Genomic DNA, 16,139 nt, shown 5'->3' with positions numbered 1-16,139 from the left:
TATTTCTCGGAGCTCAGTGTATTCCTCCCATCCCATATAAAATATTGCACCAGTGTTGGCAGTTATCTTGTTTACAATAACTAAAGTGAATCATCCAGAATATAGTGTGCACCTTTAAGAGAGAGCAGCACCAGCCTGCTAGATAAATAAATAAACATTCTGCCTGCCTGCAGCAGCTGTAGCGGGCTTCGTGCGGAAAATGAAGGCAGATGATAAATTTGGCCTGTGCCCTGAGTACATTTCCAAATGCTTCTGTGTGTGCGCAAGATAATGAACAAATATATTGAGATGGCACAAGATCAGTACGAGTTTACTGCTGCAGAAGCATCTCCCTCTCCCCCCAGTGGGACATGCGAACTCTGCTGGGTTAATGGGGGTGAGGGTCCCTTTGCCCGCCACCTTTCAGAAAGACTTAAGAAAAGAATTTGTCTCCTTTTGCCCTAGGCTCCCTGTTGTGCTCAAAGGGAGCTTTTGATAAATGGAAGTGTATTTATTAATAATGAGCTGGGGCCGGCTGTCTGTGATCTGAAAAGTGATGCTTATCAGACGTTGTTTTCCTGTGGCATTGGAAGGCTCTAAGCACTATAGGTATTGTGGATGTGCAGCCAGGCGAAAGCTCTCACCCAATTAACATCCCTTATTTCATCTCTTTTTTGTTAACCTGCTATTAGAATTTGTTTAGTATAGAAAAAAAATTTACATTTTCGCCACCTAACAGCTTTCTAACATTCCTATGGTGCCTTGCTCAGTTTAGATTTATAAAAGCTAGCAATGCTGTCCTATGTAGTTTTGGGGGCTGCCTTTGGTCCGCCTTGATGGCTGTGTGTTCTGCCTTCTGTCAACACAGCTGTAGCTGCTTTTGGTTCTTTTTATACCTATGGGCCAGTTCACACAGGCTTCTGCACAGTGCTAACCGACAGCCATGGCGCCTGTTGCTCAAGCACTGTCCATTCATTTACTGTTGTTTGCGCTGACACCACCGCTGAATCCCATGCTTCCAATCGTCTTTTATGCTGGAAGCTACATGTATCAGCAATTAAGGGGGAAAAGATCAACCAAGTTTGAATTATATTATCAATGTTTAAATGCCTTTTTTGCATATTCATGGTTTCCAATAAAATGGTGAATCCTCTTCAATTCCTACACTAACACATGACACAGTTAAGACACTGGCTATCTGAAAGATTTGTTGCGGTTATAATATACTTCTTTCTCATAACCTCAGAATAACAGGATTTAAGAATCTGATTCTGCCCAGATTCCACGTCAAAACCCTTGAAACCAGAACATTTTTGCATGCTGCTTCTACCCTTTGGAATTCCTTACCATACTCAGTCAGGACCGCTCCATCTCTGGAAGTGTTTAAATCCAGAATTAATGGCTACATGTTCAGTCTACAATTTATAGACATATAGTTGCCATCAACCATCAAATTGAGACTTGCTATGCACTTTAAATCTTGAGAGAGAAAAGTCTTTTAGACATGTTGTTGCTGGTGATTAGTGATGATCAATGGGATGCACACAATTCTGAGTTGATGTAGGATGATGCAAATGTATGCAGTATTAGAATCAAAATAGACCAATAAAATTCAACCTTGGGGGTGGGGTTGATTAGTTCATTTTCAGTCTGCATGAATGTGCATACATTTGCATCATCCTACACCAGCTCAGAATTCTTTGCATCTTGTTGACCATCGCAACTGGGGATCTGTGCATAGGAATAGCTATATTTTCTTATTGAATTTGCTGTCCGTTTCCTAATGACAAAAATAATAGCAAACTGTAAATAATGGGTGTGAGTATATAGTGCCGCTATTAAGTTGTTGTGATGAGCCTCAGTCTCTCAGCACAGTGGAAAAGTCTACATTCTCCATTTTCTTTCAGTTAAGACAATCATATAGGAAGCTGCATTTTCAATATACAGTGAAGGGGAGAGAGCAGAGTTTGCTGGTTTTAGATATGTATACACCCCTGCCAACCACCTTTTATGGCTGGAACCTACTAGACCGTTTTTTGCTTTGTTTTTTGAGCGTTTAGGGATCGCTTTAAATCACTAGTGATTTTGCTAAATGCTTTGCCAATGTAAATGGATGGGACAGACTCCACAGGAGCGATTGCGATTAGGGAAATCGCAATCGCAGAACATGCTGCCACTCTAATGTATAAGGGCATGGGAATTGCTTTTAAAATAGCTTGCAAAGTGCTACCACAAATCGCTAACGATTGCGATAGCACCTTGTGCTTTGTAGTGGGTCCCGGGCGTTAGAGTACAGAATAAAGCAGGTCCACTTTAGCAGGTCAGTAAGAGTTTTTTCCATTTGTAAGAGTTCCTCAGTTGAAACCGAGCTAAAATTTAATGAAATACTGCTCAGAGAGCTTTTTTTATATATTTTAATTCTGTGTAGGCAACCAAATCGAAAGGTGAAACACCCTTTATTAGAATTTTTATGTCCAGAGACAACACTTTTAATTAACATGGCTGTAAAGCTAAACCAGAACATGTCAGGGCACACTGATTGGTAAACAACATAGTTTCTCTTGTATGAACCTTAAGGTGACCATATACTTTTAGCATTCTTTTCATCAATATCTGACCAATTTGATCGAATCTGGTAGAAATTGAAGCCTCAAACAATGCCTGAAAGATTATCGGTTAGTCATACTGGATTAGAAATTTTACTGGACCGTTTGATTTCATGATGACTGACGTAGCATCCACGGTGCCCTAGCATTTGACCTCTAGTGTTTAGTCATGAGGCGCACAGCTCCCCGGCATAGAAGAGGTGGGGAGGTGCCCCAGCAGGGGAGAGAAGGGACACGTGCTGGCGGACAGGTGAGTATAAGCTTTGGGGGACACACACATAGTTGGTGATATCCACCAGGCAGTGCACGTAGATTGTCAATTGATTTCCTGCTGAAATCCATTAAAATTCTGTGTACAATGTGTGGAGGAAGCTGATCAGATAGAGTCCTCTCTGATCAGATAATGATCTGAGGGGGACCTATCTGTTGGCCATATTGACCGGTGTGTGGCCATCTTTAGATCATATCATTATCCGCATGATACTCTTGCTCCCTTTATTAATCCGAGTGCTACTTTGCTGGAAAATTCTGGAGGTGGACAAGAGCACCTTAAATAACTATGTATAAAAATGTGTGATATTTATTTTTTAATTAGCACTTAGCTGAATTAAGTGGCTTTTTGCGTGTGCCTGTAGCATAAAATCTCTGAACCTCTTAAGAGCTGCAAAATCTGGGGAAGTGAAGTCCATTCTTGTTAATCTCTAGCTATGATGGAAAGATTGCTAGCAAGGTGACTTTTCTGTAAAAGCTCATAGGCTGTTGTCTTCCTCTGGTTAATGTGTGTGTGGGCAGCAGCATAAGTTGTGTTATTAGGGTAATTGCTGATGAAGTTAGGCAGGCGTCTCCTCCTATTCTCAGGCAGCAGGTGTAAATGAATATGATCTGTCACAGCCACTGACAGCAATCCTTAATTCCGCACAACAAATAAGGGATCCAGCGGCCATGCTACGTCTAAAAATTGATATTTGCTCAGGCAGGTTAATAGCGCCAGCCAGGCCTCTAATTTGATTTCCTGTGCGCAGCTTCATTAAATTCGACAGTTCCAATATGAAGCAACTCCTGTGAGGTGACGTTATCGGTGATTGCTTGATAACATCTGGAAAAGACCCAAACAACTAAGGAATTAATGAAATTGATTGGAAGATGCAGAACTCTGTTTTTCGCTCCTTTTATACCTCTTTGTGCCAGATCATGAAAAGGGACAGATGTTTTTAATTTAAATGCATACACCAGCTACATAAACGGTAACAGGATAGGACTGTTAGTTTAAAGGAAGCTTAACGGAATACAGCTTTTTTCAAAAATTAATCTGTAGCATTTGATTTATGAGAAAATCCTAAATTCCCATCTGAGAAACCAGAACAACCTTGATCACGCTGGAATCTCATCAAACACATCTTCACATCTTTATGGCTAGATTGTATTTTTTAAAATGGAAAGTCTCAAGAATGGTTCTTAAAATTGAGATTATAGAAGAGGGATGAGGTTCTTAAAGGACCACTATCGCGAAAAATTGTAAAGTTAAAAATACATGCGTACACATACTTACAAGAAGTATATTTCTCCTAGATTAAAAAGCACTATAAATTAATAGTAGAAATCTGACAGATATGACAGATTTTGGGCCAGTCCATCTTCACATGGGTGATTTAGCATCTCCTCTATCCTTTACAAAAGCAGCAGTCTCTAGAAAGGATCTATGCAAAGATGCCAGCATGCCTGCTCTCTCACACAAGTTTTCGTAGTTGAACTCAGCACTTGCTGTTCAGTAAGTGCTTTTAGGCTGCTTTCACAGTGGGACGTTACAGGCGCATGTTAGAGCAGCCTGTAACGCAGCCCAACTCACAGTAATGAAAAATCAATGGGATGTTCACAGTGCCCACGTTGCGTTACAGTGTAATGTTGGACGTTCAAAGGAAGTGCAGCATGCTGTGCGTTATAGGTGGTTTTAGCTGCGTTAGACTGTTTGCACATGCTCAGTAAGGGGAGAGTCTGCTATTGTTCCTAGCCACATGGCTAATTAATATTCACTGCACTGTAGTGTTGTCCAGATCATGAACGGTTTGGATCTTTGATCGTCGAATCATCCGGATCATCACAATGAACGATTCGGTTCACAGTGGATGTCTGGAAGCAACAGGAACTGCAGCTTCTGTGCACAAGCACAATCTTCCTGCTGCATCTCTCCCTTCCCCATTAGCACCCTCAATGTGCCTTCATTCTCCTGCACCTCTCACTCCACTGCACCCCTGCTTCCTGCTTCTCTAGTAAAATGATTCAAAGATCCGTATCTTTTCAATGATCCAATTCAAATCATCAGAATCATTGAAAAGATCAGGACTTCCCAGGATAGCACTAAGAGCCTCATAGCACGGCTCAATCTGACGTCCAACTTCAACACCACCATGCGTTGCATTAGGGGCACGTTATGCGACCTTAACATCCCCTAAAACGCAACGTCTTGGTGTGAAAGAGGCCTTAAAAATAAAAAAAAGCCCTGAGAATCTCCCATTAGGAGATGGACTAGTCCAAAACCTGATCGGTTAGATTTTTACTGTCTTCTGTAAGCAACAGGTATATTAGAGAAAATAAATTGAAAGTGCATTTTACTCTGGGAGAAATGTGCTTCTTATAAGTGTGTGTGTTTTAAATTTTACAGGGTTTTTTTGATAGTGGTCTTTTAAGTTAAATTAATTTGTTATGTATACCGGTACATCTGAAAATTAATTTGTTATGTATACATCTGAAACATACAATGGAAATATTATCTATGCTTAGACATGAAAATGTAGGCACATGGACATGCAGTGCTGACACACTAAATGTAGAAAGTGTTAATAAACACAAAGTTAGGAAAGTTGAGAACAAACCACCTGAATTCAATGAACAACATTAGAGAGACTTTTCCACATTAGTACCTGCACATCATATAACTTGTCTCATTCACACTGCACACTCTAGATTTAATTTGGTTAGACACACCAGGTAAACTAAAGTTATTGTGGTTTTTGTTTTTTTCCCCCCTTTGTTCTTCGGTTGTGGGAGGAACCGGGTGCACCCGGAGGAAAACCACATGAAAAATAAACAAACTATAGTCATGTGGTGCTTGCGCTGGAAGCGTACCGAGGAGCTAATCCTGTACAACAAGGATATCATTCAGAAGCAAATGGAAAGAAAGTTAAGAGTGTTACCCATAGCTGTCAATGATCTCTAAACTTTGTTGCTCTAATACAGGATATAAATATTGTTATGATGTACTTTTGGATATTCGGGAAGTTTGTGCAACATGTAGCTCAATCTGCATCTAGAATGTTTTCTGCAGAGTTGTGCAATCTGTGATTACTCGTATTCATTCATAACTCAAGTTGTATTTAGTTTATCCCGTTGCCTTGTTTTACAGGTAAAACTACCCAGGAACAGAAATGGCAGGAACAGTGAGGACAGCAGCATCAAGGAAGCCATGAATTCTCAACGCAGCAGTTCCCATGATCGCCTCAGTGATGTAAGTAGTTTCCAGAGGTCTTCCTTGTTCTGTGTGTGCCAATTCAGTACCTGCAGCCACAGCATATAGAGATCACTTTATCTTTCTGTGTGCTATTTCTATATGCACCCTCTTTAGGTATATGTCATTTATATGTACTGTATGTATCTTTTGGGTAATGTAGTCTTTATGCTTTCATGTTTGGTGTCATGAGGACTGAGAAAGTATCATTTGTTTTTGGAATAAGAATGGTCAGGGGAAGGGGTTAATTAAAGGACACACAAATGTAAAATAATATATATAGAGAGAGAGTTAGTGATGAAATGGTGGAAAAAAATAAAAAATTAACTAGGCTTCCTCTGGATGTTATGTTGGGGGGGGGGGGGGGGGGGGAGCAGTGCCCAGAGAACTTCACTCTACTGGCTGTGTGCGGACCTTACTCTTCCGGATGTGCTGACCTACAGCCTGGAGTGTGACCAGAAGATAAAGAGGGGCTCTGCTCCGCAATGGTGGACTGTACAGGATCCGGGAAGCATTTGGACCATCCAGAGGCTTTCAGCTACTGATATAAGTAACTACATCTTTCCACTCTTCCTAGATCATAGGCACAGAGATTAAGAAATGTTTAGAGGGGGGGGGGGGTACAGTGAGTATTGTGGCGTAGAGCTTTATCGCTCTCAAATACCACAATTTGTGATCTGTACCTGGAAAATATAATATAACAACATACAAACAATCATTCACTCACTCTCTGCACTCAATACAATCTCACAACAAGCAACTCTAGTAGCAATAAAACCAACTAAGTTGCAAACTTTCATTCAGTTAAAAATTTGAGTATCTTGGCCTCCAGAATGGTCCACAGCATTTTGTACTAAACCAATTCACAAGCGTTGCAGTTCCCTCCATAGTATTGGTCCCTACTGGACTTATACCAGACCGCAAGCAAATTAACCCTTCATGCTCTTGAACCTAATGAAGTGTGGTCCGGTGTTAGTTGAGGAGCAGAAATGCAGACATCAAACCAACAAACATTGATTTCGGTGATACTTTTAGTGACTAACTGTACATGGTTTATCGCAAGTTTTCAAAACATTAACTTTCTTCTTCAGGCATTAGAGGACTGTATCGGAACCATACAATAAGAAGTTTTGAATCACATACAGACCTCTATATGATTCTGTATCTGAGAGATAACTTGATTAGTGTGTGTGTTTACCTGCAGTGACAAATGCTGACAGAGTTCAATAGAACACAGAGGAAGTTTTTTTTTACATTTTAAAAGGGACACAACTGTGTGACCTCATGTCAGATTGAGCCTACAGAATCATATATATAAGTCTGTATGTGGTTCAAAACGTCTTGTTGTACGGTTCTGATCCAGTTCTGTATAATGCCTGAAGAAGAAACTGAACGTTTGGAAAGCTTGCAATAAACCATGTGCAGTTAGTCATTAACGATATCGCTGGAATCAACGTTTGTTGCTTTGATGCCTTTATTTCTGCTCTACCTTTCAAGGGAACATATACATGCACATAGATCAGCCTGATTTCACCAGGGAGTAACAAACTGCACCACTCACACCATTAAATACTCCTGTTTTGTCTTTAGTTGTGAGTAAATTGTGAGCAAATGCTTTTTTTTGGCGTGAAAAATTGAGGCTTTTCACAAAGGACAGTGGTCTGTTTCCATTTACAGTCATAGATTTTGGTGACTGGTGTTGGATTTTAAGAAGGAATCAACAAAGTGGTTTCCTTTTACAACAACAACAACAAATAACATTTGTAAAGCGCTTTTCTCCCGTGGGACTCAAAGCGCATAAGCATGGCTCAGACCATCGTGGTACAGAGGAAGAAATTTTATAAATCTGGAAATGCCAGGCTAAACAGGTGGCTTTTCAGTCTGGATTTGAATAGCTCCAGGGATGGTGCTGTCTTTACTGGGTGTGGTAGGGAGTTCCAGAGAGTAGGGGCAGCATGGCAGAAGGCTCTATCTCCAGATTTTTTGAGGTGCACTCTGGGAGTGACCAAGTTTATAGAACTTGCTGATCTGAGGTTGTGAGAGGTGTGGTGCAGCTTCAGCAAGTCCTTCATGTATCCAGGGCCTAGACTGTGCAGGGATTTGAATGTCAGCAGTCCAATCTTGAAGAGTATTCTCCATTCTACTGGTAGCCAGTGCAGTGAGCGAAGGATCGGTGTAATATGACAGTGGCGAGGCTGGTTTGTTAGCAATCTGGCAGCAGAATTCTGCACTAATTGCAGGCGGCGCAGGTCCTTTTTGGGGAGGCCAACATAAAGGGCATTGCAGTAGTCCAGACGTGATGTGATGAAGGCGTGGACTAGAGTTGGAAGATCCTCTGGGGGAATCAGATGTTTAATCTTTGCAATGTTCTTCAGATGAAAGAAGGAGGATTTAACTACAGATGAAATTTGGTTTCTGAAACTCAATTCCCCATCGATTAGTACGCCAAGGCTGCGCACAAAGTTGGAGCTGTTTATGTCTGAATTCCCAATCCTGATTGGTGTTGCTTTAGGATAGAGCTGTTTTGATGGCGGGCACTGGCTTTGGACAAACAGGACCTCAGTTTTGTCAGCATTCAGTTTCAACCAGTTATCATTCATCCATGCCTGTAGCTCAGCTAAGCAAGAGTTTATTTTTGGGGTAGGGTCTGTTCCACCAGGTTTGAAGGACAGGTATAGCTGTGTGTCATCGGCGTAGCAGTGGTACGTCAGGCCATGTCGTTGGATAAGTGTGCCGAGTGGCAACATGTAGATTGCAAACAGCAGAGGGGATAGGATTGATCCTTGTGGCACTCCGAATTGTAGAGGTGCAGGTTTGGACATTATGGGTCCTAGGGATACTCTCTGTGTTCTGTCAGTCAGGAATGATCTGAACCACTGGAGGACTGATCCACTGATGCCACAGTACTCCTGCAGTCTGTTAAGCAGGATTTCATGGTCAACTGTATCAAAAGCCGCTGAGAGATCCAACAGGATTAGGATGAAGCATTCCCCTCTGTCCCTTGCCATGAGCAGATCGTTGCAGACTTGGATGAGGGCTGTTTCACAGCTGTGGTGTTTCTTAAAGCCAGATTGTAGAGGGTCCAGGATGTTGTTTACTGACAGCCAGGTTTCAAGTTGCAGATAGACAGCCTTTTCAATAACTTTACCTAAGAAGGGGAGGTTGGAGACAGGTCTGTAGCTGCTCATAGCATCTGGATCCATGGAAGGTTTTTTAAGAAGGGGCTTGATGATTCCTTCTTTTAGAGAGGTAGGAAACCTCCCTGCTTGTAGAGAGCAATTTACTATTTTGTGAAATGCTGGACCAAGCAGGTCAGGGCATTTCAGCATATGTTTAGTTGGTCCAGGGTCCAGGTCGCAGGTTGTCTGGCGGAGGCGACGGAATTCATATAACATATTTTTGCTGTTTCATGATTAATCTGTTTACTTGATACCACTGCAAAATCCATAGTCATTGTCCCTCAGAATTATACAGTACATTGACTGCCTTGAATCAAGCTGCAGGTGTTAGGAACCATCTTTATTGCTTATTATCCTATAGATATTGTTATACATCAGTGTAGACTTAATCATAACTAAAGGTGGCCATACACTGGTCGATTTGCCATCAGATTCGACCAACAGATAGATCCCTCTCTGATCGAACCTGATCAGAGAGGGATCGTATGGCTGCCTTTACTGCAAACAGATTGTGAATCGATTTCAGCATGAAATCGATTCACCATCTGTGAAGCTGCCGCCGCCCCCGCTGCATACATTACCTGATCCGGCCGTCGCGAGTCCCCCGGTCTCCGCTGTCTTCTTCTACGCGCTCGGTTCCAGGGCTCCAGATTCACTTCCTGTCCGGGGAAGTTTAAACAGTAGAGGGCACTCTACTGTTTAAACTTCCTGTCGGGACAGGAAGAAGTGAAGCCTGGCGGAACCCAGCGCAGAAGGTGACAGCGGGGACGCGCGCCGGCAGAGCAGGTAATGTATTGCCGCTAGCGCCGGTCGTCGGACAACTCCCGACCCGCCGGCGATCGAGTGAAATCTTCTGCACGGACGGATCGACGGGAACGATCAATTTGGATAGAAATCGATCGTTCGGTCAGCATTTGCGCAACAATTTCACAGCAGATTCGATCACCATGATTGAATCTGCTGTATATCGGCGGGAAAATTGTGAGGTGTTTGGGCCCCTTAAAACTGAGTTCAGGCGCAGATTTACCATACCTACTGATTGGATGTTCGACTTCAACATAGGAAAAGCATCACTGCACAATGACATATACATCAGTCTGCTAGTGAGTGGCTAGCACAACTTTCGCAATCGTAAAAGTAATGCAGCAGCTGGGAAGCTTGCTGTTTACTGGTCCGTGGTCATCAAGAACAGGTAAAGCAGACCACCAAGGGAGAGATGTTAGACTACCTCTAGTAAAAAAAAAAAAAAAAAAAAAAAAGTTGAATGGCAATACATATATGTAGTCTATGCACCGAGCGCAGTTAAATTAACGTGCATTTACATCTGGTACATCGTAGTGTCTAGCAAAGATACCAATTTATATCTGTAGTAGCACCTATTTTTGCCTCATGCTGATGCCTTGCAAGTACACCCTTAGCATTCTGTCCTTCCCTTCAGCTTTGTACCTTACCTTTCATACAAATATGCCTGTGAAATCTCACATATGCTCTGTACAGATTATGGGCTGGACTGATGAAATTATTAGAGCCAGACTTGGTTTGGTACAGCATTTGGGGAAGAAGTTAGAAACAGAGCAAAGCAGAGTGATTATAAAGAAAAGAAATATGAGAGAGCATGCTATACCGTAATTCTTATCCCAGGTGTATGCCTGCCTGCCTGGATCACATTACATCTTTTTTCACAGTGGGTGTGGGCTGGGAGCAGGACATTGGGGGTGGAGTCATGACATCAACCCCCAAGCATCCTTTGTGCCCATGGTTAGGAAGGAAAAAAAATTGCCAGGGCCCGATTTCAGACAGGGGGTTGGGATTTCAAGCTCATATGTGAAAAATAGACCCTAGGGGAGAGAAAATCATACTTTATTATGTGATTTAATATATCTTGGCAACTTATTAAATTAACTGTAATTTATAGTTTAGGTACTCTTTAATAATTCATCATGGGTTTGACAAACTTCTCTACCTCAGAACCAACATCACAGGCTGCAAGGTAGACATGTCTGGTCGCAGTTCCCTAGCAGAAGGAGCTTTCTTTTATTTTTTTACAATCATTGTTTATTTAAAAAGCTACATTTTCAACTAATATGCATGCTGTGATCCAGGGTTACAGTTAAAATCATCTGAATAAAGGGTTTTATATTGTTCAGATAAGAGACTCTGAAAAATATAGCTTCCTAGATCCTAACCATAAAAGCAGAATGGGAACATGTATCGAACGGGTGCTAATAAACTGTTGACCTCCGCACCAAGTATCAGTAGAAAATGTTTCTCCCGATAACCCGGCTTTAAAGGATCTCTGATACTACTAAACCATTTTAAATCTGTGTTCAACCACAAACTAACACACTCCTCTGTGTTTAATCCAAACCTCACCTTACTTTTCTATGGATATGGTGGTGCTGCATTTGACCAATTGAAGATGCATAAAATTAACATAAAATTTGCATCCATACATAATTATGAGGATCTCATTGACCAGTACTATAAAAAAAAAAATAAAACGCATTATTATTATTATTATTATTATTATTATTGATTTATAAAGCGCCAACATATTCCGTGGCACTGTACAAAGTAAGAAACAAACATGGGGTACATTATAATACAGACAATGGTGTACACCAATATACAAGATACATAATTAGTGACAAAATACAAAGAATGATACAAAATACAAATTATCGAATTGGTAATGACAGTGATAAAATTAGCATGATAAATAAAATGTATAATTGTTACCAAGACACAAAAGGGGGAGAGAGCCCTGCCCTTGCGAGCTTACAATCTAAAGGGAATGGGGGGGGGGACAGGAGGAGGGGTAGTATGCAGCAAATATATAGAGGCTTTGCGTTTTAGGATACCTAGTAGGAGTGCAATTAGTACAAAGGGAAGTGGCCTAAGGTAGAGCATATGCTTGTCGGAACAAGTGTGTTTTTAGAAAGCGGTTAAAGGTAACAAAGGTTGGCGAGTGACGGATGTGTTGTGGGAGGGCATTCCAGAGGAGGGGTGAAGCGTGTGCGAAGTCTTGTAAACGTGAATGGGAGGAGTTGATTCTAGAGGAGGACAACAGAAGATCATGTGCCGATCTGAGATTGCGATTGGGTTTGTATCTGGAGATTAGGGAGGATATGTACCGGGGAGAGAGATTGTGGAGAGCTTTGTAGGTTAGGGTTAGGAGTTTGAACTGAATCCTCTGGTTAATTTGCAGCCAGTGAATAGCTTGACAAAGAGGGTCAGCAGAGGAAGATCGAGAAGAAAGATGATTGAGACGAGCAGCTGAGTTCAGTACCGATTGGAGCGGGGCCAGTTTGTTAGACGGTAGTCCACAAAGTAGTACGTTGCAGTAGTCCAGACGAGAAATTATGAGAGCATGTATTAACATTTTAGTTGTGTCTTGAGTGAGAAAGGGACGGATGCGAGATATGTTTTTGAGTTGGAGATGGCAGGAGCTGGTTATGGAGTGAACATGTGGAATAAAAGAGAGAGATGAGTCGAATATCACCCCCAAGCACCGAGCTTTGGGAACTGAAGTTTTGGGAGTGTCATTAACATTTATTGTAACTTCAGGCAGGGAGGTGGACAGAGACGGTGGAAAAATTATTAGTTCTGTTTTACTCATATTAAGTTTTAGGAAGCGAGAGGACATGAAGGAGGATATAGCAGACAAGCAGTCAGGAACACGTTTAAAGAGGGAGTTAAGGTCTGGGGCAGAGAGGTACAGTTGTGTATCGTTTGCATAGAGGTGGTATTGAAACCCGAATGAGTTGATTAAATCACCAAGACCATGCATGTAGATGGAAAAGAAGAGGGGACCAAGGACAGAGCCTTGGGGAACCCCGACAGACAAAGCATGAGGAGAAGAGATCTGATCTGAGTAGGAGACTATGAAGGACCTTCCAGAGAGGTAGGAAGATAACCATGTGAGAGCAAGGCCCTTTATTCCGACATTTGAAAGTATTTGTAGGAGTAAGGTGTGGTCGACAGTATCAAATGCTGATGACAGGTCAAGAAGGATGAGTATTGAAAATTGACCTTTGGATTTGGCTGTAAGAAGGTTGGCCACTTTGGTAAGGGCTGTTTCCGTGGAGTGGTTAGAATGAAAGCCAGACTGGAACTGATCAAGTAGGGAGTTAGCAGATAAATAATGGCTTAATTCTGCATGTATATGGCGTTCAAGTAGTTTGGATGCAAATGAGAGAAGTGACACTGGGCGGTAGTTGGCAAGTGTGGTAGGATCTAGAGAAGGTTTTTTAAGTAGTGGTGTCACAACAGCTTTTTTGAGTGGGGATGGAAAGATGCCAGTAGAGAGGGACCGGTTAAATATAGTTGTTAGTGCAGGCAAGAGAGATGAGGATAGCTGCGGAATGAAATGGGAGGGAATAGGATCCAAAAACAGGTGGTTAGATTAGCTTTGGCAATTATAGAGGAAAGAGAGTGTTCAGAGAGTGGAGAGAAGGCAGTTAGAGAACAGTCAATGAGAGGTGTGGAGGTGGGATTTGAGGGCTGCATGGAGAATTCACTTCTGATTTTGTCAATTTTATCAGTGAAGTATGTTGCAAATTCTTCAGCTGATAAGCAAGATGGAGGAGGGGGATGGAGAACGGAGTTGAAGGTGCTGAACAAGCGTTTTGGATTGTGTAAATGGGCGGATATTAGGGAAGAAAAATAGGACTTTTTTTGCCACAGAGAGTGCGTTTCTGAAGTTGTTCAAGGCAATTTTATATAAGATGAAGTCCTCGAAGTGTTACTTTTCCTCCAGCGCCGTTCAGCTGCTCTAGAGCATCTTTTTAACTGTTTAGTGGTTTTGGTCATCCAGGGTTGGCGACAGACACGGTGAGGGCGGGCATTGACGAGGGGGGTGAAGTCATCCATGACTTTTGTAATGGAGCTGTTGTAGTGTATAGCAGCCGAGTCTGGGTCAGTGAAGGATTGTGTGAGGAGAGGTGCCAGGGCATCAGAGACCGTTTGAATGTCTAGATTGCGATACTTTCGAGTATGTGAGCGTGCTTGTGCCAGGGTGGTAGGAGAAGAGGAGGAGAGAGAGAAGCTAAGTAGGTTATGGTCAGAGAGTGGTAGTGGATCATTAGTAAAGTCAGTGACAGAGCAGAGACGAGTGAATACAAGGTCAAGCGTATGGCCATCAGTGTGGGTTGAGGTAGAGGACCACTGAGACAAGCCATAGGAGGAAGTGAGTGATAGAAGTTTTTTGGAGACAGTGTTATTGGTGTTAATAGGAATGTTAAAATCACCCATGATGATGGTAGGGATGTCAGAGGATAGGAACTGGAGAAGCCAGGCAGAGAAATGATCCAAGAAAACAGAAGCAAGGACTGGAGGGCGGTAAATAACTGCAATTTGGAGGTTCAAGGGAGAGTATAGTCAGACTGCATGGACTTCAAAGGATGGCAGGAAGAGAGAGGGAATAGGAGTGAGAGGCTTGAAGGAACATTTATCTGAGAGGAGAATGCCCACACCACCACCATGCTTATTCCCACCTCTAGGAGTGTGGCTAAAGCGGAAACCTCCATAGGAGAGGGCGGCAGGTGAGACTGTGTCAGAAGGGGTCAGCCAGGTTTCAGTGATCCCAAAGAATGTGAAAGCATTGGAAATGAAAAGATGATGGATAAAGGGCAGTTTGTTGCAGACTGAGCGGGCATTCCAGAGGGCAGCCGAGATCGGAGGGGGTGTAGGGGGAAGGAGTGGAATATTAATAAGGTTACAGTAAGAGGGAGGGAAATTTGATTTGTTGCAAACAGTGTGATTAGCAGGGGGGAGTGGGGGTCCAGGGTTAGGTGAAATGTCCCCAGCAACAAGGAGGAGGAGTAGGCAGATATAGCGGAGCAGAAGTTGCGGTGTAGACTTATATTTAGACGTAGTGTGACATGGAAAGTGAGGTTGTAAGTATAAGAAAATCTCATGAGAGGCGAGCTGTGGAGTGGATAGGAGGGATGGTGAAATAAATGTACAGCATATTGCTGACAGCAGGGGGATGTAGTGTGTGGAGAGATTTGAGGATGGCTGGGGAGAGCAGGTCTGAACACCAGATTAAACATTTTTGCAACTAACCAGAGAAGCAGAGTTTTCTGTCAGTTCCTTCTCTTCCCTTTTGGTTCAATTCTGGTCTAATTTTGGCCGTTGTATTTTTTTACACTTAGAGTTACAGATGCACTTTGAGTTCAGGTGCTCAAAAACTGACCAGTGGTCAAAATTGACCTCCTATGCTAGCTATATGCAAACAGGCTGCCAGCATCTTAATTAACAGACTGAATGCAGGTGAGATGGGGTGAAGTGTTTGAATGGGAGTCTCAGCCTTGTAGGCTGGAATTTAAAGGAGACTCTGTATGGGGCTGGACAGAAATGTAACTCACAGATCAAACACAGCATAGAACACTGCATAAACAGCTGGCAAGGCAATACATTATATGTTAATTTAAGGCCAAGACCTAGATAAGGCCAAAAGCTGGGAACTAGTGGAATGGAACCAAAGATCAGAGGTTGACAAAATTTAAAACCAAGAATGTCCCATAGTCAGATAACAGGGCATGGTATGTTACAAACAGACATATAATAATGCAATCAGATAGAAATCGATAGATGAAGTTGGGATCGTACCATAGACAGACAGATATTGCAATCAGATAGAAATTGATAGATGAAGTTGAGACAGTTAGTTATGAGGTGTGGGCTCACTTATTGCACTGCAGAAGAATCTGTCAGTGATTTTTTTTTTTTCTGCTACATTTAAGTTCCCTATGAACATTCGAAGCTCACATTTACCACTAGTTGATCGGCCGTCTCTGTGCCATCTAATATAGGCCTAAGAAGGGTATGTATACATAGCTGGGGCAGATGCGTTTCAACCATAGCCTATAT

General features: G+C 42.3%; 1 protein-coding gene across 13 annotated transcripts in view; it reads left to right on the top strand.

Annotated features, from left to right (window-relative positions):
* FBRSL1 (fibrosin like 1) overlaps positions 1–16,139 on the top strand; it is a 754,878-nt gene that overhangs the window by 381,280 nt on the left and 357,459 nt on the right. For all 13 annotated transcript variants that reach the window (XM_068243431.1, XM_068243430.1, XM_068243433.1 and 10 more), the window contains one exon: positions 5,986–6,087. In XM_068243431.1, coding sequence (XP_068099532.1) covers positions 5,986–6,087 — 102 coding nt within the window. The remainder of the gene's footprint in view (positions 1–5,985; positions 6,088–16,139) is intronic.

The sequence above is a fragment of the Hyperolius riggenbachi genome, chromosome 1, assembly GCF_040937935.1.
Source record: "Hyperolius riggenbachi isolate aHypRig1 chromosome 1, aHypRig1.pri, whole genome shotgun sequence".
In the NCBI taxonomy this organism is placed as follows: Eukaryota; Metazoa; Chordata; class Amphibia; order Anura; family Hyperoliidae; genus Hyperolius; species Hyperolius riggenbachi.
Note: the sequence above shows the minus strand (reverse complement) of the source record. Positions and strands in the feature narration are given on the sequence as shown.